A 20,855-nucleotide genomic window follows, 5' to 3' on the forward strand; every position below is an offset into this window, starting at 1 on the left:
TCCTACCCGTTCTCTCACCCGTTCTCTCGTCCTACCCGTTCTCTCATCCTAACCATTCTCTCGTCCTGCATTGTCTCGTCCTACCCGTTCTCTCGTCCTACCCGTTCTCTCATCCTACCAATTCTCTCGTCCTGCATTCTCCCGTCCTACCTGTACCCGTTCTCTCGTCCTGCCTGTTCTCTCGTCCTACCCGTTCTCTCGTCCTGCCCGTTCTCTCGTCCTACCCGTTCTCTCAACCATTCTCTCGTCCTACCCGTTCTCTCGTCCTACCCAATTCCTGCATTATTAAAGCTAACTTCATCATAGATTTTTGCAAGGAAGCTTTTCCATAAAGAAGTGTGATCTGTTCTATCCTATTGATTATATTTCCAGTGTTAGGTAGCGGTCAGGACTGATGTGCTTGTCAGCTTTGACCTACAGGTTATTAATAGCAGCAGAACCTGCCCCTCACTTTCATTTCCCATATAGGTCAACCAGCTCACGGTGGGCACTTCTGCCCTCTGTCTGTCAATGTCTGTCTCTCCACAGCTGCAGTCCTGACTAACAACCAGAGTCAGGTCATTTGGAAAACCACATCACAACACACTCATTGCTCTGTTTTTGATTCGTCTGTCTAGACTCCAAGGTGAATTTAAAGCTGCAAATTACCGTCTGTGTTTTGAAATAAAGTGAAATGCTGCTTATAAAAGCATGAGGGCAGAACATTCTGACCCACCATGTTCACTGCATAAATCTAGCAGGAGTATTTTTCTTTCCCCTCCTCAACACTGCAACACATCTAAGCTGCATGTCGCCCCTCTCCTGCTTGATTGAGTGGACACTTACAATACATCATCATTTACAGTGAGCCCAAAAAAAGGTCACACCATACTTCCCAGTGTGCTGCTGTTCTGATGTGGTGGTGGCCAGTGTTAAGACAGAGGGTTCTCTCAGGCTCTGCTGAGCTTTTGAAACAGGCGCTCATGATCATATTTTATTGAGTATGTTCTACGTGCCATTTTTCTCGGAGATTCTAAGTGATTCACTGAGATGAATCTTTCCTTCTGTTTCCTCACATGCCATGTTTTTTGTGGGGTTTTTTTTGTTGGGGGGGGGGGGGGGGGGGTTGTTTCTCCAGCTCAAAAGCAGCAAAGCAAGAGCAGAGGGAGAAAAGATAAGAGGGAGGACAGCAATGCGAGAAAATCTGAGAGAGTGCGTATGATGGAGTAAGCCTCAGAAATGCAGAGCCAGTGGATGCACAAAGCAAACACAGAAGAAAAAAAGCAACAACAATGCGGATGATAAAACCACCTTCAATGACCGGCATCATTAATTGTCCCTGGCCTGCTTTGAACAGGATATTCTTTTAAGGCATTGCTTTGACACTCACTCTGGGAGATGAATCTCTGAATCTGGGTGAATCTCTGCATCTCTAACATTACTCACTGGCTCATTAAAGGACTCAATATCAACCCCCTGTTCATGCATTGATCTCTCTCTCTCTCTCTCTCTCTCTCTCTCTCTCTGTCTCTGTTGCATGCATGTTATAATTGGTTGGTCTGATGATTTCAAACAATTACAATATGTTTTACATGAACTGACATCCCCATCTACTCAGTAATTGTGTGTCGTTTTTTAAAGGTAATCTCAAGTAGACTATTGAAAATCAATGTGTGCACTGCAATAATGAAGTTCATCCAGTGGCATTATCTGTGAAACTCAATCACCATTGATCTGCTTTACACCTTTTGCTCCTGGCACACAACATATTCATTTTTTAGTGTATCAGCTGTCAGCTGATTAATTGAGCTTACCTCACACTGTGGGGACTGGTGGAAATACCATGCAGATGCCATATGCTCAGGCTAAAATCAACAACAACAAAAACAACTCAAGGTTGAAGACTAAATGAGGCGGCACTTCGGTGCTGCACACTGTTCAGGGACAGCTTTCACGGACAATTCTGCCAAACATGATGTGTACTCGCTTAGACAAGGCTGTCTGCGTACTGCAGCGTTAGTGACAGAGTAGACAGAGAGGTGTCAGCTAGGCTCTGATTTGGACACATCATTGGCCTACTAACCCATGGACATGACAGTATGGATAATTACTGTGGTGATGGAAAGTTTCTGCTGCAGTGCTGCAGGTGAATCAGGCAGTGGGTGTTGTTAATTTAAACTCCAATTGGGATAGGTGTGTCTGTGTGAGTGCGTACCTCGGGATAGGGCTGGGCAATATGGGAAACATCAAATATCACAATATTTACAACCAAAAATGTTGGTATCGATATTATACGGGTTATCTATTGGTGCTTTTGATACATATTTCCACAAGGATTTTTAAAAAAGCATCAGTAACGTGGATATAATGACAAAGTGGGAAAAGGCAACTGATGGAGTGAGAGCAGTCTGGTAAGTTCAGAGAATTACATCACTTTACTGGAATGCAGCCAAGCGACAACCTTAATAAGGTGCTGAAAGATGATGCTAACGAGGAAGTGACAAAAACTGCGGTTCCTCAAATGGCCAATGATGCTGCGGCCTGGAAAACCAGGAAAGTACGACACGTATGTGATAATACCATGTCCCAAATCTAAGACGATATTCACATCACAATATATCATATTGATATACTGCCCAGCCCTGCCTTGTGAGAAATATTAATGTGATTCATTTGATGAAACAAAAAAAAATAAAATTCTGTCTGTGTGCGTGTGTGTGTGTGTGTGTCTGTGTGTGTGGCATCTGTTGTTGCATAACACTTTTGAGAAGTGTTTGTGCAGCATGTCTGTGTGCAACATAAAGAGGAGAACCCCCAGCAGTCCCTAAACCTGTCCGACTGTGAGAGCTTAATTTATCATGCAGAAGCAGCAGCTGCAGCTCTTCCTCTGGCAGGCACGCACACACGCACACACACACACACACACACACACACACACACACACACACACACACACACACACACACACATGAGAAAAACGATTGATAAAACATTTCCGTTTTTACTTTTATGGAATAAAAATAAAATAAAAAAGTAGGTATTACCACTCTACCCACTCTACACAGTCAGCCTATTTGACAGGACACGGAGAATAGCAATGACAACAGTAAATAGCTGATGTAATAATTTGATGGACAAACGTCACTTTGTGCGGTGATGCAGGCAACAGAGTAAGAGAGGCGATGCACTCACATCATGGAAGATAGTAAGCCCTTGTCCGGCGCTGTGCTGCTGCTGCTGCTGCTGCTGAGCCAGAAGCTGCTTCTGTTTGGCCGACTGCAGGCACATTGTGATCATCTCCGTACAAGCCAGCATCTTCAGAGACAAACCTCGATCGGGCGGATCGCTCTAAACTGTTGACGGGGGGAAGGCGGACGTAAAGTAGCGGCGGTATTGTGTCTGGAGGAGAGGCAGGCAGGCTGCAGGTGAGACAGATACCAAGTGAAGGCAAAGAGCGGGCGGGGACTCGGAGATGCTCTGCAACTTTGTGCGGAGCTGCCTGAGCGGAGCTGCCAGCCAATCACAGCCCCCCCCCCCCCCCCCCCCCCCCCCCCCTCCTCCTGCTGGAGCCGCTGTGATTGGCTCGTTTATCTGAGCCGGGCATCTGGACCAGAGCGTTAACTTCATCAGCACCAATGATACATGAAATGTTTGATACATTCATGACAAAACAACTTTGAGCTGTAAAATTCCACGAGACTCACTTTTATCAGACACTGCCATCTGCTGGATGCTGGGAGTCGGTGTTTTGATATTTTTCCTTAAAAATAGAATCCATTGTGATTATATTCCATTACATTTGTTCTTACATTGCATTTAGGCTCATTCCTTTTTAAGAATGTTATGAATAATAGAATTGCACTCGTGCCTTTGAGCGGAATGCCTAATTGGTGTAGTGGTCTAAAGCGGGCTGATAATAAAACGACAGTGTCAACAACCAGACAGCCTACACTGTTTCATTGTTTTTCTTCTTCTTTGTTTTTTACAAGGTTGTTTATATCATCATCATCATAACTTTTTTGAAGTTCCAGGAGCAGCAGTCAAGGGGCGGACCACAGCGATTCCAGAGCAGCCCGGTGTCATTTCCTCTTCCTGATCTTCAGTAAGTTTCACTTTCTCCCTGCTGACAAGTCAGAGCTGGTCACCGTCAGCAAGCAGTTTGGTCTTCATCTGGCCGGAGCTACAAACTTCAAACGTGTTACCTGTAGTCCACTTTGAGGAAGTGAGTGTCTGATGCGGACAGTGCAGCGGGCAACGCGACCAGATAAGGTTGGCCATCAACATGTCTGTAACGACAGCTGTGTTTGTCATAACTGCGATGTTTACGCCGTACATGTTGTTCCACTCCTCGTTTCAGGTGTAATTATGGCCTCTGAAGTTACACCGAGAGTCGATTTGAAAGAGGGTGAGCGGCTCCACTTGGTTTCGATTGTGTTCTGAGGTTTCTGATCTAATGTCATGTCACAACATCCTATTCCCAATATATGACAAATATGTAAAACGTATGTTTCATAACTAGGCTACGTGTTGTAGAGGAAAGTGAAAGTGTGTAATTTGTTCTCGTCATGAACTTACATTCTCTAATCTAATTATAGAAAGTACCAACAAATGAAAGTAGGGGAGACCGGGGGCAAATGTAATAATTCTCCAAATGTTCCTTCATAACTCACAGGCTGCTTAAAATACACCAGTCATATTTTGATACAAGAAACACACATGTGCACTAATTCATAATATAATTTACATATTATAGTAACTAACCCTATCCCTATAACATACAGATTTATTTTGATACACCCTTTTAAAATGTGGAATACATTTAGAATAATGGAAATACATTTTTTTTTTTTACAGGAAAATATGCCCACACATGCAAATGGTGCTTATGAGCACAGGTGCTTACATTTGGCCATCTATCTTGCAGCCATGATAACATCTCTATGCTAGCAACACCTATGTTTTCATCGGTTGTTGGTGTTGTTGGTGTGATCAGAGATAGTTTGAATTCGCAGCCATCTTAACTTTAGACAGCAGACGAAAAATACCGTACATCCAAAGAGTAACTTTCATCCCTCAAAATCATGTATTTATATATATATATTTTAAATTCTGCCAAGGTTTTCTGATTTGAGGAAATGCGTGTAGTACAATTGCCCCAAGCCTCCCCGACAATCAAATGTAACAATGTAATATTCTTACAGCTGAAACACTCAACACATACTAAAGCTATACCATGTGACAGAGAGGAGAGTATAGACAATGCACCACACAGTGCACCACCGGCAGTGCCATCCAACAGTAACATCCGTCACTGAGGAGAAATGTAGTGTGTTGACAATAAGCCACTTGAAGATAAGAACTCTTTCCTTGCTCCCTGTGCAGCGGAAGAACTGGCCCTCTCCCTGAGTGAAGCCCTCAACAGTGGGGACGGACAGGAAGCGGTCCAACTTTGCCAGAAACTGTCCCAACTCCCCGTCTCAGTGTCCGTCAGCGTCAACAGTGAAGCCTACCCTCAGGACTCCATAAGGTGGGACACAACCGTGTGTATGCATGTGTTTGTGTGCGTGGACTTCCTTATTTTGCCCATAGTTTCCAAAACGTAAAAAAAGGAAAACATGAACCTTGTTCCCCGTGGGAAATAATTTGCAATTCCAATGGCAGTGTTTCATTTTTAGAGTGGATTCTGTTTTGAATTGGGATTACGTAATGACTAAGTATATGAGAAAGAAGGTAAAGAATGGTGGAAGTGTGTGTGCGCATGTACCGTATGTGTCTGTTGCTTGTTAGAAATGTGAAACTCAGTGGGGTTTGGATGCATATTTCACAGACAAATCAAGGAAAAGCTGGTTCCATTGTGTTTGATTCCATAGGTTGCGGGTCGGAGTGGAGGATGCTCAGTCAGATACCGAAATCCCAGTGACGGCTGTGGTTTCTACCGACATGACAATTGCACAACTTAAAGAAAAGGTACTAACGTGACAGCAAACGCTTCCAGCTTTATGTTCAATGCACGCAAATACTGCACATTGCGCACACGCTTTCTGGAACAAATTTTCAAATGAAAATGTCATTGAATGACCTGTCTGTCCCTCGTTTTTGTGTTCACAGATAAGCAATGACTTTGGGTTCCACCCCTCGCTGCAGCGCTGGGTGATCGGGAAGCGGTTGGCTCAAGACCAGGAGACGTTGTACAGCCACGGTGTCCGTCAGGACGGAGACCAGGCCTTCCTGTTCATCCTGTGTGCCAATTCTGTTCAACTCACACTGCATCAGCACAAGCATGACCAGGAGCAACAACGCATAGAGGGTCAGTAACAAACACGCACGCAAAGAGATCGAGGCTGCTTTTAACAGTTCTTTTCTTCGTCAGTTAGCGGTTCAGTTCATTTTTTTAGCAATTAGTCTGTCAAAAATATTGACGATTGAATCCTGACTCTTAAAGTGTGGAATGCACTGATTAACGAATGTCTTTCCTTTGCTTTTATTTCAACAACAGTGCCAATTTAATACCCTTTGACTTCATTTGATCAGACAATGCCTAATTAATGAATCAACAAACCAAACAAACTGGTGCATCATACGATCCAAACAATGTGTTTTTGATTTGATGCAGACACATTTATATAGGTTCAATACCCGCCTTGATTACAGGTGGAACTTACAAGTTCTATTTAAGTTCAATGACATTCTTTATTCTTAGGCATCATGGAGTCCATGCAACTTTTACCCAGAGGGCTGGGCAGAGGAGGTCGTGGTGGTGAGAAGACAGCTGCTCCTCCCGAGACTCCACACATTCCTCCTCCTCCTCGTAAACCAGCGGTGCCGGCTAAACCTCAGGTCAGAATACAACCTATGCATTAGACGTCATGTCTGCATTGTGACTCCATAACTGTGGTTACGTATATCTGTGTTTGTATGTAGTTTGGCTGGCCCTGCCCTATATGTACGTTCTTGAACAAACCAACGCGTCCCGGCTGTGAGATGTGTGGAGGAGATCGGCCGGAGGGTTACCAGGTGCCTGACATCTACCAGCCGGACCAGCAGGAGGTTCTTCGAATTCAGCAGGAAAGCCTGGCCATGTTGCAGTACGAACAGGTAACAGTGCTGTTTATGAAAAAAATTTTTAGCAGGAGTTGTCTTTGCAGCTACATACACAAATATCAGAAACACCTCTCCATATAATGCAATCCAGAGCAGCACCGTCATCATGGCCTCAATGCTAGAACATATAATGGAATTAATAACTCTATGACAGTGTTGAACAAAACTGGACAATATAGGCATCGCCCAAGTAAATGTAATGGCTGAACAGTCGTATTGGTGTGCACTAGGTTGTACTTATTTACACAGAAAAAGTAGCCTCTGGTGAGTAGTGAGTGTTGTTTTTTTGTCAGCTTTAATCACATGGTCCGCCAGCTTAAAAGATTTCTACATTTTGTTCTGTGACACATTTTTTATCAAGATTCCAATTTTGAACCAACATTCTTTTTATGCATGATAAATGCAGAACCAATAGATGGCCCTTGTGCACTTACAGAGCCAAATAGATAAAAGGGGAAGTAACGTAACAGAGTGACGTCCTCGTGGAAACCTTTAAAGCGGATGCCAAGAGCTTGTTGTTTCAACGGTCTCCAGCGGTTTCACTTTCCGTTTTCTGGAAATGGAGGAGAATAGGGTTTTGTAATTTGTCGTGAATCTCTCTGTTGTTATTGCTTCCCTCCCTTTTCCGGGTGACGAAGGCTCAGCAGGAGGAGCGACAGAGGAACTTCCTGCATTTGTTGGCAACAGAAGACAAGAACCTTATCCCCAACACCACAGAGGTAGACTGTCCCATCTGCTTCTCTCCCCTGGCGGCAGAGGAGGGCGTCGTGCTCAGAGAGTGTCTACACACCTTCTGCAGGTCTGACACACTGAATGATTTAGTTGCTTAGTCATATGTCGTAAAAAAAAAAAGAAGCTTAAAGTGATTTCTAACAGTCTACAATGGCCACATGCATGCCATTATCTGCAAAAATGGGCAAATGTTAGTATTTTAAGCGTTTATTCATCCGTATTTGTGTTGTCCTCGTTTAGTGATTGTCTAAAAGCGACAATAGTGAACAGTCAAGATGCTGAGGTGTCCTGTCCTGAGAAATGTGACAGCAAGCTGCTGGACCGAGAGATCAAAGCGGTGAGTGTCAGACTGGAGAACGAGAAACTTCTTGAAGGTTTCTGGAGGAGGTAGGACCGCCTCACTCGGAAAAGCAGGCCTCTCCAGTGCTCTCAGGGGAGACACTTCAAAGGTTTGATTCAAAGTGCACGGACAAAGCTGCAGCACACGGACGCGAGGCAACACACTTTATGAGCGGACGACCGTTTCGATGCCAAGAGGGTCTGCATCAGCGTTAAACGGTACAGAGATTTAGATTCTCTTAAATAACCTCCTGTAATTAGGAACTGATTCAGCACAGGTTGGAAAAATTGGCCCTATTTTTCCAGCCTGTGCTGAATCAGTTCCTGATTAGAGCAGGTCAGAGAATGAGAACTTCTGTGCTGTTGGAGTCTGACGAAGGCGTTGAAAAGTTTGTCCTGTTCATAAAGTTTGTTGCCTTAAATCCGTGTGCAGAAAATCTAAAACACCAGCTCCATCTCAAAGCTGATGGGAAACAGTAACATGTGAAAAACAATAAGAACTCAAAGGGTTTTGTGACTGTGTTCTGTCCACTTAAACAACTGAAATGACAATCTGGTCAATGATGAAGAAAATGTACTGTGTATGGTTAAAATGAGCCCATTAGCTTTGTAGACCTAATGTAATATTTCACTGTTTATGTGCGTCTGCACTGCTTTGTCAGACTGAGTAAAAGAAAACGGTGGTTTCTTCTTCTTCAAACCTACCTGTAAAATGTAAGAACTGTGCGTGGAATATAAGTTATCCATAAAGGACCACGCAACATAAAGGCATGTGTGGGAAGCTCATTGTTCATCTTGATTTTTTTTTAAAGAAATTCTTGTTAATTATAAAAGCAACAGAAAATGGGAGATCTAGCAAGTCAGTCAGTGGGGGCGGAGTTATAGTGGTAAATCCATCATTCAAAACTCTTGCTGGGAGAAGAAAACTCAAGTTCTCTAAGATGACAACCCGACAGTATGCACACTCTTACTCTCTCTCTCTCTCTCTCTCTCTCTCCCCCCCTCTCTCTCTCCCCACTGTATGATCCTGGATACAGCTGCTCACAGAAGAGGAGCACCAGCGCTTTCTGGAGTTGCGTCTGAGCATCGCAGAAAGCCGTTCCGAGCACAGCTTCCACTGTCAGACTCCCAACTGTCGAGGGTGGTGCATCTACGAGGATGAAGTCAATGAGTTCCACTGTGAAATCTGCGATGAGACCAACTGCATTCTCTGCAGGGTGCGTAGATTCTTTTGGACATTCACAATGTTAACTGACCCGGGATTTTCTCGCCGTGTAGTAACCGCAGAAGCACCAGACATCAAGGGAGTTGTGTGTGTTTTTGCAGGCCATCCATGATGACATGAACTGCAAGGACTACCAGGATGACCTGCGCACCCGAGCAGAGAACGACCTGGCGGCTCAGCAAACTAAGAAGATGCTGGAGGTAGGGTCAACCTACCTGGTATGAAATGATTCTATGATGAATCATGGATAAAGAGAAGGCTTACTGTCTGCACTCGACTTCAAATGCCCAACTCATTTGTTTTACAAGTTCTGTACTGACCCTGACTTAGTTACACTAAGTCTTAGTTGTCCACTTTATATTGTAATATGTACTTTTTTCTTTTTTTAAATCACCATCTTGAATTGCATACTTGTGTAATTCAGCGTTGTATTGTGCATTTCTCACCCTCTGCATTCTGATTTGATTTTACTCCACCGTATTTCAATATAGAGCCTGCTACAGAATGGGGAGGCCATGAAATGTCCCCGGTGTGACATCATCATCCAGAAAAAAGATGGCTGTGATTGGATCTGCTGTTTGATGTGCAAGACAGAAATCTGCTGGGTCACCAAACAAGCTCGCTGGGGACCAAATGTAAAAAAAAAAATAATAATATTCACTCACACGCAAAGTAGAAAACCACTTCTTCAGTGTTGGCTTCGTATTCAAGAAAATATGACTTTTCCTTTTGTTGTTGTCTCTTACAGGGTAATGCCGACACATCTGGGGGCTGCAGATGCCGAGTCAATAATCAGCCTTGCCATCCCAACTGCCAAAATTGCCACTGAGGGAAGCACACTAATGAAGACGCAGAGGGAAAGCAGATTCACTTAATGCTGGCTACGTGAACGTGTTCAAGATGCTGTACAGGAGTTGTCTTGTCATTGAGGCACAACTTTCTTTGTTGCGCTGTAAAACGGATGCAATGTAAATGCTTCATACAAGCTATGCAAACTTTTAAGCTATATATTCCACTTCTCCTCCGCTGAGGATTCTAAGTGTCAGTGTGAGACTAGTGGGATCTTCTGATAAAATAATACTTTGTTGTTGTGATTTATGAATGCTTATTAATGTACATGTTGACCTCTGGCGACTGCTTTCACAGCAAAAAGGTTTGATGAGCCAGCAATCACATTGCTACCAGTTTAATTCTAAACTTTGACAGGATAAAGCTCTGAAAGGGACTTTTTTTCCATCTATAAATATGTAAAACAAAAAGGCAAATACTCAAATTCATAAAATAAGAAAAAAAACAAATAATTAATTCACGTCATTTTTTCACACGAATAATTTGACTATTTGTTGCCACTCATCGTTTAGTCTATACCAAATCTACAGACAAGAGTGTTACGATTGCTGTTTACCAAAGTGCCTTTCCGAAGTAAACTGACCAAAAGGTTTATCTTTAAGTTGTAACCAGGGTGTATTTGCTGTGTTATCTGCACTATAAGAGCAATAGATTTACTTTATCGACTAATGAGAAGGAAGTTGTTTACATTAAATGAATGTGTTCAAAGCTAGTCTGCCGCACTTGATAATACATTTAATCCTGTGCATTCATCCCATGCCAAGTATTGAGCAGCAGTAGGCTGCTGTAAAGCGCTCGGGGTCTCGCTCAAGCACACTTGGACACACAGACAGTAGGGGCCAGGGATCAAACTGTCAACCTTGTGGTTAAATCAACACCCGCTGTGCCGAACGAGCTGCAGCCGCCGAAACATGGCGCTGTGGACAGATAACGATGCTGTACCTTTGTCAGGCATTTGGGACTTCAACTGGAGTACTTAAGTGTTGTTTATGTCTTGTATCCATGACGTTTGTTTGGCTCCACCTCCACGTTTTTTTTAAAGTGACAGGCCTCAACCTTAATAAACTGGAACTGCAAGCATACAGTGGTGTGTTAGCATTATTGGAACAATGAAATGTGTTGACATTAAGCCCAACGGAACAACAAAGTGCCAACAAGGCGTTGAGCCTCAATGTACAAGTTCTACGTCTGAGATGTCTTAAAATTGCTCATTCATTCAGACGGAGAATATAATAAGTAATAATTCTCAGCCGGGGATTACGCACATACACAGCAGCCGTGTATGCAGAATCAAAGACGTTTCAGAGAGAGAAAATACAAATGGTTCCTAGACAGTCTGTTGGTGTGTAGCGACAGTAAGGAAAGGGAGTAGAGATGCTTTCTTCTCAGGAACAGAACGTCTGGAGGAGGACGAGCAGGTGTGTGATAAGAGAGCGGAGAGTTGAAGGCGAGGTGACCGTTAAGAAAAAACAAATCCTGTTAGCAGGCTGTGGGCGTGCAAAAGGCCTCCGTAAAAATGATCTCTGGGTGCAAAGAGAGAAAAACATTTATCAAAAGCATTTCCTCCACATGCTCCATTGTCAACATAAATTGACTCAACATTGAACATTTTCACTCTAGTTTATTAGCATTCAGTTGTACAACTTTACATTAGTACAGTGTCATAACAAAATAAACAAAAAGGCAGATCCATTCTTTAGTGCAATGATAATTAATGACAGCCGCAGAGTGCAGATACATGGTGGTTACAATACAGCTGAGCTCTCAGGCACCACCGTGCATCCCCGGACATGTTCCAGGTCACCTTCAGTCTGTAGATCCCGTAACAGCTGAATCAGTGGTTCACTACAAAGGCAGCACACCACTCAACCATAACACAGGGATGGAGATGGGGAAGTATTCAGCTCCTAATACAGCAAAAACAACTTCTCTCTTCATGTCACTTCAACACCTTCAACAGAAGCGAAACGTTTTAGTCGACTGGTTGTTGTGCAGCACAATACATGTGACCTGAAGTCAATAATTCATACATTTTTCTGTTACGCAAACTACATCATAAAGATTACAGACAAGCCAAACTCACCATCTTGGAAGGAAGTGCTGTGACAAACTATTTGCAATGTATTTTCTGATGAGACTCGGCTATTCGGGGAAGTGGCTCACCCCTAAACATGTGACTGAATGACTGGAACATTGGAATGAGATCGACTGCCTCTGAAATGCAAATGCTACACTCAAAGCAATCCAACTTAGTTAATGTTAAGTGTTAAAGCTAAATTCATGTTTGTAACAAAAAAGGCGTGGACGCTTTCTTTCTTCTGAGAGGACCACCCTTTGAGGACAAGTGTGAGAAAAGCACCCATCAAACCAATTTGAAAGTGATTTTACAAAACTCGCAGTCAGTGTGCCAGCCCAAAGACCACAGAATATCCACTTCATTTGATCTCAGCTCTGATATTGTCTGTTACCCAGAGTGAGTGAGTGCGTTACTAAACTAGAAGGAGAGATTGAATCATCTACTCCAGAGAAAGTGACGCAGAAAGCGAACCCTATTTATTCGAGGCCATGAAACACAGACACTCTTAAGGTTGTGCAACCAAACAATTCGGTGCGTGAATAAAAAGGAAAGCTCAAGTAAAACTAGTTTATTATGGTGGATTCTTTTTTACTTCCTGGACCGTGAACGCTGTGCTCCAATCTGGGGCCTAATCCTTTAGAGGTACAAAAGTACACTTCCAGCAGGCTGCAACACATCTACTTGGAAAACACCAATAGGAATGTGTTTAAAACTGCTAACATATGTTTAGCTGACCCCCAACCATGAGCCAGAATTAAAATGAAACTGTTTTAAAGATACTCCGTAACCAGAAAGGATAATACTTTTTAAAGACACGAAAATGGACAAAATTACCTAGACCAAAATAAAATGGTGACCTTAACAAGGTGCCTGTGTGTCATGACCGCCTCTCTTATATACCTATAAATTAAGACACAGTAGATAATACAAAGGACTCTAACAATCCTCTATTGGTCTTAGTCCAGGTATCACATGGGTTGCGAACACGCGGACACACACACACACACACACAAGCTCTATCAATCGGCAGCAGTTTCAAGTGTAATGAGTCCACCAAGCTTTCAGCATTAATGTCTGTGCGCATAACTCAATCTCAGAGTATCCCAATACCAAATATAAATAAACTTTAACAATGACACCATCAGTAATGGTTCTTATAAAAACAGTCTCTTCATTAGAACAGGATGGGCCTTCATTTCACAACACCAGCCGTTGCAGCTGTTTTACTCTTCAGGAGGAAGGACCTCCAGCTAGAGCCGTAGAGGCCACACAGGACGTTAAGACACATCCTGGAAGACGAAAAGAGGAGCGTTAACTGGTTCAGTATCGAGAGTGCACTCCAGACAGTGTTCGACTGCACGGTTTGTGGTTTCACTAATTTAAAAAAGGGTTCTTGGAAGCAGACCCACCAGCATTCAAGGACAGATCTGCTGGAGCGTGGGAGTAAAAGAGGAGCAGTTCAAGGAAACAAGTCCAGTTTGGGGGCCCACTGCAGGGCCGAGTTGACCACAGCGAAAGCAGCTGCCCCTAAAGCCACCGTGAGGCCCATGATGGCCAGTCGGACCAATCGGCGCGTCGTCGAAGGCTGGGCCACCGTCACTACCGCGTTGGCCGCCGACCTCTCCAGTGCAGCCTGTTTCTGTCTGCGTCGGCGACGGAGAACAGAGTCTGGTCGCTGTTGAGTGGACGCAAGGTCAAAGTCCTTAAAGGTAGAGGCGGCCATGCTTAGGAGAAAAAGAGACACAGAGAGATCGAGACAGACGGAAAAGGAAAGTGTTAATGAAAGAACAGGGAGCAACTGGAGTTGAGAAGTAGAAGAAAGTGGTAAGCGTCTGTGGGAACCAGAGGGAGTTCAGTACCTGTCATGTGCGGCAGCCTCTCTGGCCAGTTCAGAGGGAGGGAACTGGACAAAGAGGTCTCCCGCCCGGCTGATGAGCATCTCATACGGCAGATCCTGGGGGATCTGAGACAGCAGGTGATGAACCATGGCCATATCGCACTCGCACTCCAACACCTCCTCTTCTCTGTACAGCACAATCTGCAACACAACAAACACACACCACCGCGTTAGTTATTGACACATTGATGACTGAACAGGTACAAACCTGTACTTTAGGTCACTCTACACTTTGATGAATACCAGAATAAACTCGATGAGCCTTAGTTATCCTTCCTTGAAGTTTATTGAACACAAATCTGATGTCAGAGAAGATATTGGTACAACTTGTATGCATGGACACAGTCATACCAATAAAAGCTTGATATTTTTTCGAGTAAAAAAATGACATCATGTGACAAGGTAGACATCGTGTCTGTATCCTCTGGTCAAGACCAGCTCCCATGCTTGCTTATCACTGGAGCTGGGACATCTTCAAGGATGCCCAGAGCCTCCTCACACAAAGTGTGTTTGGTGTGAAGGACACTGAGGCCTCTCGGGTTACCTCGAGAGGTATGCAGAGAACACCTCCCCAAAATGTAACGTTTGGCCTCTGAATCCCAACATCAAGAAATGTAGCTCACAATAATGTTCTTGCATGTAACTGATTCTAAATGGCAAAACTAGGAGAGCCGATTATAGGTCATGAACTTACCACAGCAGCAAAGTAGATGGGCATCAACGGATGGCAGGCCAGGAAAAAGTCATACAACCGGACCACATGGCGGAAGTCTGACAGGACGTGACCAAACCAGGTGATCAGCCAACTGAGAGCGAAGACTGTCCCCACCTCAGCCCTAAGGATCAATCAATGAATGGCAGAGATCAACTTACATTGGCGCACAACACTGAAACGTGTGCCGACGCTGCACTTCAGGGACCCTGTATACTAAGCATCCGTTATGAAAAATGAGTTATGCTATGGTATCTGGAACTGAAAGACATAGAGGGCAGCGCGATGTTAGCCCTCCGAGCAGAAGACTTAATGACCTGCCGTGTTAAATCTTTACAGACTGAACTCGAGCTGTCATAATAGGATCTAGTACGCTGAAAGTCACCCCTCTCCTTCACTTACTCAACAATGACGTCATCTTTGTATTTGAGCGTGCTGAGGTTTAACATTAACCGTTTTAAAAACACCTGGGACAAGATATTGACAGTGATGGCAAAGTTCATATAGAACAAAACTGCTTCAGACAGAAATAAACTAAATTCACGTGTTAAAGAAAACACTCATTTATTACAGCAGACACCAGTGGAAACTATTTATAGAGTAGATATAAATGGTATTACATTTCATAGCCTTAGGGAAAGTCATGTAGAGTATGAGGGCTTTTAATATTTGTTTCTGTTCTGCCTTAATTAGGGCTGAACTAGCTTGCAAATTATCTTCAAACTGCATATAGAGCGAGGACTGATTTCTCATTGTGGGAGGTTTCATGTCCCACAAGTAACCTCTAATAATTTGGTTTGGCGTGTTACCACTGAAACAGAGAGTCTTACTGTTGCATGAAGTCATGCACTTCAGGGTTGACCCGCTCAATGATGGGCATCAAATAGTTGAGAATGTGTTTCGTGTTGTCCATGGTAGGATCCATGAAGTCCCTGAAAAAGACAAAACAGAGAGTCGTTTTAGAGTGCACAATAGACCATTGATGAAGAGAGGAAGTAGTGGTGGTGGTGTTGCAGATTACGCATGTGGCGAGTACCTGAGGTGGTGAGTGGAGAGCTTTTCCACAAGAGCAGTTGCGAGGCGCTCTCCCAGGACCAATAAGAAGGTGACAACAATGTCATGGTATCCTTGATAGTAGTGCAGCTGGGGATTGCGTTTGAGAACTACAAGGATGATGTCAATTAGTTCTTCCTGGAGACCCTCCCTCTGCTCATCTGGCATACCTGTACAAGACCAGCCAGAGAAACATACAGCCATTAGTTTATATAGGCTTTCACCTACCAGTCAACCCCAGCAGAAGGATGAACAGACAAACAAATAATACATTTCTGTTATTCTGGGATGAAGCTTAAAAGTACAAATTCTGCTGTGATCTGAATAAAATTGAACATTACATTTTTTTAAAGGATACCGATTGAAAACTACAGTGTATGAAGTTTGTTTCCCCCCCCCCTCCAAAAGTAACAACAGTACATTTTACAGTTTTGTTTTGAAGGCAGAACCCCTTGACTTCCACCTGATCACTGACGGACGTCACAGTGAGATCAGACATGTGTCTAGTAGAGAAGCAGTAATGGCAAAGCTTTGACATTGCGTTGGTCAGTAGGATAACGTGTAGATTTTTCTTAAGTGAATGAAATTTCAGTATTTGACAAGGCAAGTGAAAAGGTACCTTTTTACTTTCATGAAAGAGCTGAAATTACTCTATTTACATGTCAAATTAGTAGCATTTGTCATTGGTATTGAACTCAATGTAACATTGATCATCAACAAGTTCCAAATGAAAACTAACCCCTGTACCCCCGAGCAAATATGTTGCTTTCTGTCTGGTTCGAAACCCTATGATTTACAAATTGTAAGTTGCATTACATTGTATTTCTAACATTAACTTATGAGTCCAAATCTCGAGATTTGATGCTCAGGATTAGTGCACAGCCTGGCAGTGTGTTTATCTATAGGTGTGTGAGTTATTGTGTACAGTATACACAGCTCGGCGTCATGAACCCGTTCTCTAAACTGGTAGGAGTTCTGCTCACCAGGCGGGAACCTCCGCAGCGAACGCTGGACATCCAGTAGCACCTGGTTGTAGTCCTTGTTATCCTCCCGTTCTACCGTTTCTGGACAAGACATGTCAAAAGTCAGCATTACCACACACTAATGGATGTGGGACATTTTTAACCTGCGTGAACTCTGTGTGTTCCCATTTGTCATAGGGGGAGAGGGAAGGCATGTGTGATGGCGTATAGATATGTAACCTATATTGCTCAGCTTGTGCGTAATGGTGCTATTCCCACGTGATACCTGGCTCTTGTTCCAAGACATGAGGAGGGACGTTGAGGAGCCGAGGCCACACTTGACAGCGTAGCTCATCAGTCAGCAGACCACCTTCACTGATGGCCATCCTCCTCAAAGCAGCCACGTCCACTGGACTCGCACTGAGGGCATGTGCGATGTCCGCAATTTTCCTGTTCCGCTTGGTGTCCCAGTCTGAGACAGATAAACAAACGCAGTGTTCAAGCAAGTGCTAACTTTTATCTTGGGAAAGTTAACGTTACTTGTACGTGCAGGTAACAGTTAACGTACGTTAACTTAAAACATTTGCGGAGGTTATGGAGAGCCAACTTCAGCACCATCAAACGTGAGCACGTTTATAAGATTGAAGAGTATTTGGGGACTGGTTTTGCTGCTGAAATGCCCCTACACGAAGACAGCTAACTAGCGCTAGCGGTTAACAACCTTAGCGACATGTCAAAACTACCGTTACCTTGTTTTCCGTTAACCGGTGACGAGGCACCAGCACCTCTGGATTTACTCATTTTTTTGTCTCCGCTTCTTGGTGTGTCCTTGTCAGATTACATTACTTGCCATCCTCCTTTGCTTGGCTACGCTCAATTTAGACCTTTATGGCTGCCAACTGGGAGCTAGCTGTCTAATTAGCAAGGCCAGCCAATACAATCACGGCCCGATAGTTAAGCTAACTAACGCTAGCCAGTCAGTGTTAGCTAGTTATCGAGCTAACACTACATTGCCCCGGTTCCGAAACTGCTATTTTCAGCGACACATCCATCATTATCCGTGCTACTGACAAACGTGTTGAGCATTAGGAACCGCGGGTTACACCCTAGACTGGTGAACCGGCTACATGTTTACATTGACGGAAGCGACCAATGGGATAGCTTTAGCTAGCCTCCGCGCTCACACTGAATGATGACGTAGGGACAAGATGATGTGAGGCGACCAAACGTCGATGGAGGCGACGAGGAGGAGGAGTCCACCTTCTGAGTTTATCAAATAATAATGACTATTAAAAAAAAGACTAACTCAAATATAATAATAATTATAGTGTTATTATATTTATTTATATTAATATGTTTATTATTTAACCATGTCTTTGATTTAATTATATCGTTTTCTTGTTAGTTGGTTGATTAATCTATTGATTGACTGATTCATAAACCTTAATTTAGCATTTACTTATTTTATCCCTACTTAATTGGACTACTTCCACTCTTTTACATTCAAGAGGTAAACATTGCACTTTGTACTACATTTGGTGTATTTGACAGCAATAGGCATAGTTTGCAGATTAACGTTTTACATACAAAACTTTATAAACCAGCTACACCACAACAATGCTCCTTACACACGTTAATGCAGTAATAGGAGCCAATAGGCCTACGTTATCGATAATACTCATTCTATTTAGTGTGTCACACCCAAGCATTCATTCACAATACCAGGGCCTTGGCCGACCTAAATGGAACAGGACCATAATTATTTTTGATTAATTACACCTGAGTCTAGTTACATGTTAAATTGCAGTGAAAATAACCTGTTGGGCATAATTTGTTGAATGCATTGATGCTAAACACTTGCTTCTTGCTTACGTGTGTGTTACATATTGACTTCTAGGTGGGGTGTGTTTGTTGTGATGAAACGAAAACGAAAATGACAGGGCATTTAAATAGCAGCTTCCTTAACTGAGCAGTGTGAGCAGCAGACGCAGCTGAGACAGAAGAGACTTGCGACTGAGGAGGCTATAGGCTCTGTGATGCTAGCGAATGGGCTTGATTACCTTGTAAAGCTTGATGTATGCGGAAGTATTCATGTCAAGTGGATAGTCTAGGTGAGTTCTCTCTTTTATTCGTTATGTTGCGTTTGTTACGAGGGGTGGAAGGTCGATGCAGCTGGCTAAAGTATGAGGAAATGTGAATACATTGTAGGACTGAGAAAAATAGAGATCCGGTGTGAAATTAAAAAAACTCAGTCAACATAAGCGGTACAGAAGGTAAATACGTATTAGCAGATCCGTGAAGGAAAGACGTGTGATGTGGTTTATAACGTCTCATCCGGTTTCTGGAGAAAAGAAACCTATCTTATAAGATCCAGCAGAGGGCACACTCTTACTTTAAGTTAAGTCATTGCACTTGCAAGCAAAGTCCACTCTCATAAAGGCAGTGGCGTACGATATGCTTTCAAATGAAAAAAATGTCACAAATTACAATTAAAGCCAATGCCACACAAAATATCCTGTTTTTCATGAGAATGAAGAGACAGGCAAGCACACGGACTGGTTGCGTCGATCTCCTCAGAAGTTGTATTGTAATCAACCCTTCTTATCTGACCTTGAAAATCCTATTTATAATAGTTTGAAAAATGGATAGAACAGAGTGCACACTTGTGGATGTTTATGCTGTGGTGGGAAGTGACGAAGTACATTAAAGTACTGTGTACTTAAGTACAATTCTGAGGTTCTTGTACTTTATTTCCATTATACTTCTACTCCTTTCACGTTACATTTTTGAGGCAAATATCTTACTTTTTACTCAACCATAATTATTTCACAGCTTTACTAGTAACTTTAGAGTCAGATCATTAACACAACATATAAATCGATTAGTACACTGTGACATATTGATATGAATTAAACCCTGTAGAATAAGTACGACTAAAATGCAAGTATTTGGCATTACTACTCTTTACATGAGGAGACTTATTCGACATCCAGAGCATTAATATAGCTGCAAACAACTATTTGCTATGTTACGGTGTTATATTGTCCCCCTTCCCAAGCCCCACTCCCTCTGGATGTGCTGTAATCTGAGTTTCTCCGGTCTTTGGTGTCATAGTCAGGCCGGCCTCGCGTGCTATTGGTGCATGTACGTGCACGTGAGCGCGCCCCACTAGCTAGCTCACGGGGGCCCGTCTGCACTGCTCTCATACGGAGGTGACTGTTGATAAATCCGTTCAGACCGCCGGTCTCGTCGCGTCGTGGTGGCGCCCACCCCTCCCGTTCCCCCACCAGGTGAACACAGTTTGCCCTCCCAGCACTTCTCCCGGTGTTAGCGCTGTTAGCATCGTTAGCAGCGAGCTCTTGTATTATGGCTTCTTCCACTAGTACCTAACTTTACTGCTTGTATATACTACGCACCCTTAACAATGTGTGCGTGTTCATGCTCAAATGTGATGTATTTACGTTCAATGTCTTGCCACAGAAAACATCAGTGTTGCCAACCTAAATTCCAGCAAGCATGGAAAGGCCAACTTTAACAACTGGTAGGTGATGTCCTAACTGGTAAATGCAGGCTACAGTAGAGGCAATCAAGCACAACTCTTGAGTAGAAATTCAGCCATGGTGTTTATTTTAAAGGTGTAAGTATCTTACTGTCTTCTTATCTTCCTTCTTATCTCCCCCCCCCCCCCCCCCCCCCCCCCCCCCACAGACTCAGGACAAGGGAGTGAAAAAGGTGCGAGGAAAGAAGGAAGGGAGAAGACAGGTGGGGCAGGTGAAGGGGTGCGAGGAAGAGGAGCAGATGGAGCAGCAGGCAGGGGAAGAGGAGGAGGAGGAGGAGGAGCAGCAGGCAGGGGAAGAGGAGGAGGAGGAGGAGGAGCAGCAGGCAGGGGAAGAGGAGGAGGAGGAGGAGGAGCAGCAGGCAGGGGAAGA

At 43.6% G+C, this 20,855-nt stretch overlaps 3 protein-coding genes and 1 long non-coding RNA gene across 6 annotated transcripts in view; 2 read left to right on the top strand and 2 right to left on the bottom strand.

Moving 5' to 3' along the window:
• Positions 1–3,303, bottom strand: part of necab3 (N-terminal EF-hand calcium binding protein 3) — a 35,883-nt gene extending 32,580 nt beyond the window's left edge. Inside the window, exon 1 of the mRNA XM_079297107.1 lies at positions 3,172–3,303. Coding sequence (XP_079153233.1) covers positions 3,172–3,294 — 123 coding nt within the window. The 5' untranslated portion in view covers positions 3,295–3,303. The remainder of the gene's footprint in view (positions 1–3,171) is intronic.
• An 815-nt stretch (positions 3,304–4,118) lies between these two features.
• Positions 4,119–11,307, top strand: rbck1 (RanBP-type and C3HC4-type zinc finger containing 1). The gene is made up of 13 exons (XM_079265743.1): positions 4,119–4,248; positions 4,337–4,384; positions 5,362–5,506; positions 5,850–5,946; positions 6,088–6,286; positions 6,680–6,816; positions 6,901–7,074; positions 7,719–7,879; positions 8,053–8,149; positions 9,189–9,368; positions 9,478–9,576; positions 9,868–10,011; positions 10,125–11,307. The coding sequence occupies exons 2-13, from the start codon at positions 4,345–4,347 to the stop codon at positions 10,203–10,205; spliced, it is 1,554 nt and encodes a 517-aa protein (XP_079121869.1). The 5' UTR covers positions 4,119–4,248; positions 4,337–4,344; the 3' UTR covers positions 10,206–11,307.
• Positions 7,026–18,045, bottom strand: tbc1d20 (TBC1 domain family, member 20). Of its 3 annotated transcripts, none has more exons than XM_079265746.1 (8): positions 17,676–18,045; positions 17,213–17,398; positions 16,948–17,028; positions 15,948–16,134; positions 15,742–15,843; positions 14,894–15,035; positions 14,162–14,340; positions 7,026–7,083 (listed from the first exon to the last, which is right to left on the bottom strand). In XM_079265746.1, the coding sequence occupies exons 1-8, from the start codon at positions 17,725–17,727 to the stop codon at positions 7,038–7,040; spliced, it is 975 nt and encodes a 324-aa protein (XP_079121872.1). In that variant the 5' UTR covers positions 17,728–18,045; the 3' UTR covers positions 7,026–7,037. The 3 variants fall into 3 exon arrangements, with proteins under 3 accessions (XP_079121872.1, XP_079121870.1, XP_079121871.1); XM_079265744.1 differs by lacking the exon at positions 7,026–7,083 and adding an exon at positions 11,864–14,026; XM_079265745.1 differs by lacking the exons at positions 7,026–7,083; positions 17,676–18,045 and adding exons at positions 11,864–14,026; positions 17,495–17,665.
• An 862-nt stretch (positions 18,046–18,907) lies between these two features.
• Positions 18,908–20,742, top strand: LOC306796841. Its single transcript, XR_013773075.1, has 3 exons — positions 18,908–19,037; positions 20,407–20,467; positions 20,635–20,742. It is a non-coding gene; the product is annotated as an uncharacterized lncRNA (long non-coding RNA).
• Positions 20,743–20,855: the final 113 nt, after the last annotated feature.

Source organism: Melanostigma gelatinosum (genome assembly GCF_949748355.1).
Source record: "Melanostigma gelatinosum genome assembly, chromosome: 3".
Classification (NCBI taxonomy): Eukaryota; Metazoa; Chordata; class Actinopteri; order Perciformes; family Zoarcidae; genus Melanostigma; species Melanostigma gelatinosum.

Coding starts and splice junctions, on each gene's coding strand:
- tbc1d20 (XM_079265744.1), bottom strand. CDS start 17,727: ATGAGTAAATCCAGAGGTGCTGGTGCCTCGTCACCGGTTAACGGAAAA. Junction 17,399..17,675: donor ACCGGTTAACGGAAAACAAG/GTAACGGTAGTT, acceptor TATCTGTCTCAG/ACTGGGACACCAAGCGGAAC. Junction 14,027..14,161: donor GAGGCTGCCGCACATGACAG/GTACTGAACTCC, acceptor TTTTCTCCTAAG/CATGGCCGCCTCTACCTTTA.
- rbck1 (XM_079265743.1), top strand. CDS start 4,345: ATGGCCTCTGAAGTTACACCGAGAGTCGATTTGAAAGAGG. Junction 5,507..5,849: donor TACCCTCAGGACTCCATAAG/GTGGGACACAAC, acceptor TTGATTCCATAG/GTTGCGGGTCGGAGTGGAGG. Junction 9,369..9,477: donor CCAACTGCATTCTCTGCAGG/GTGCGTAGATTC, acceptor GTGTTTTTGCAG/GCCATCCATGATGACATGAA.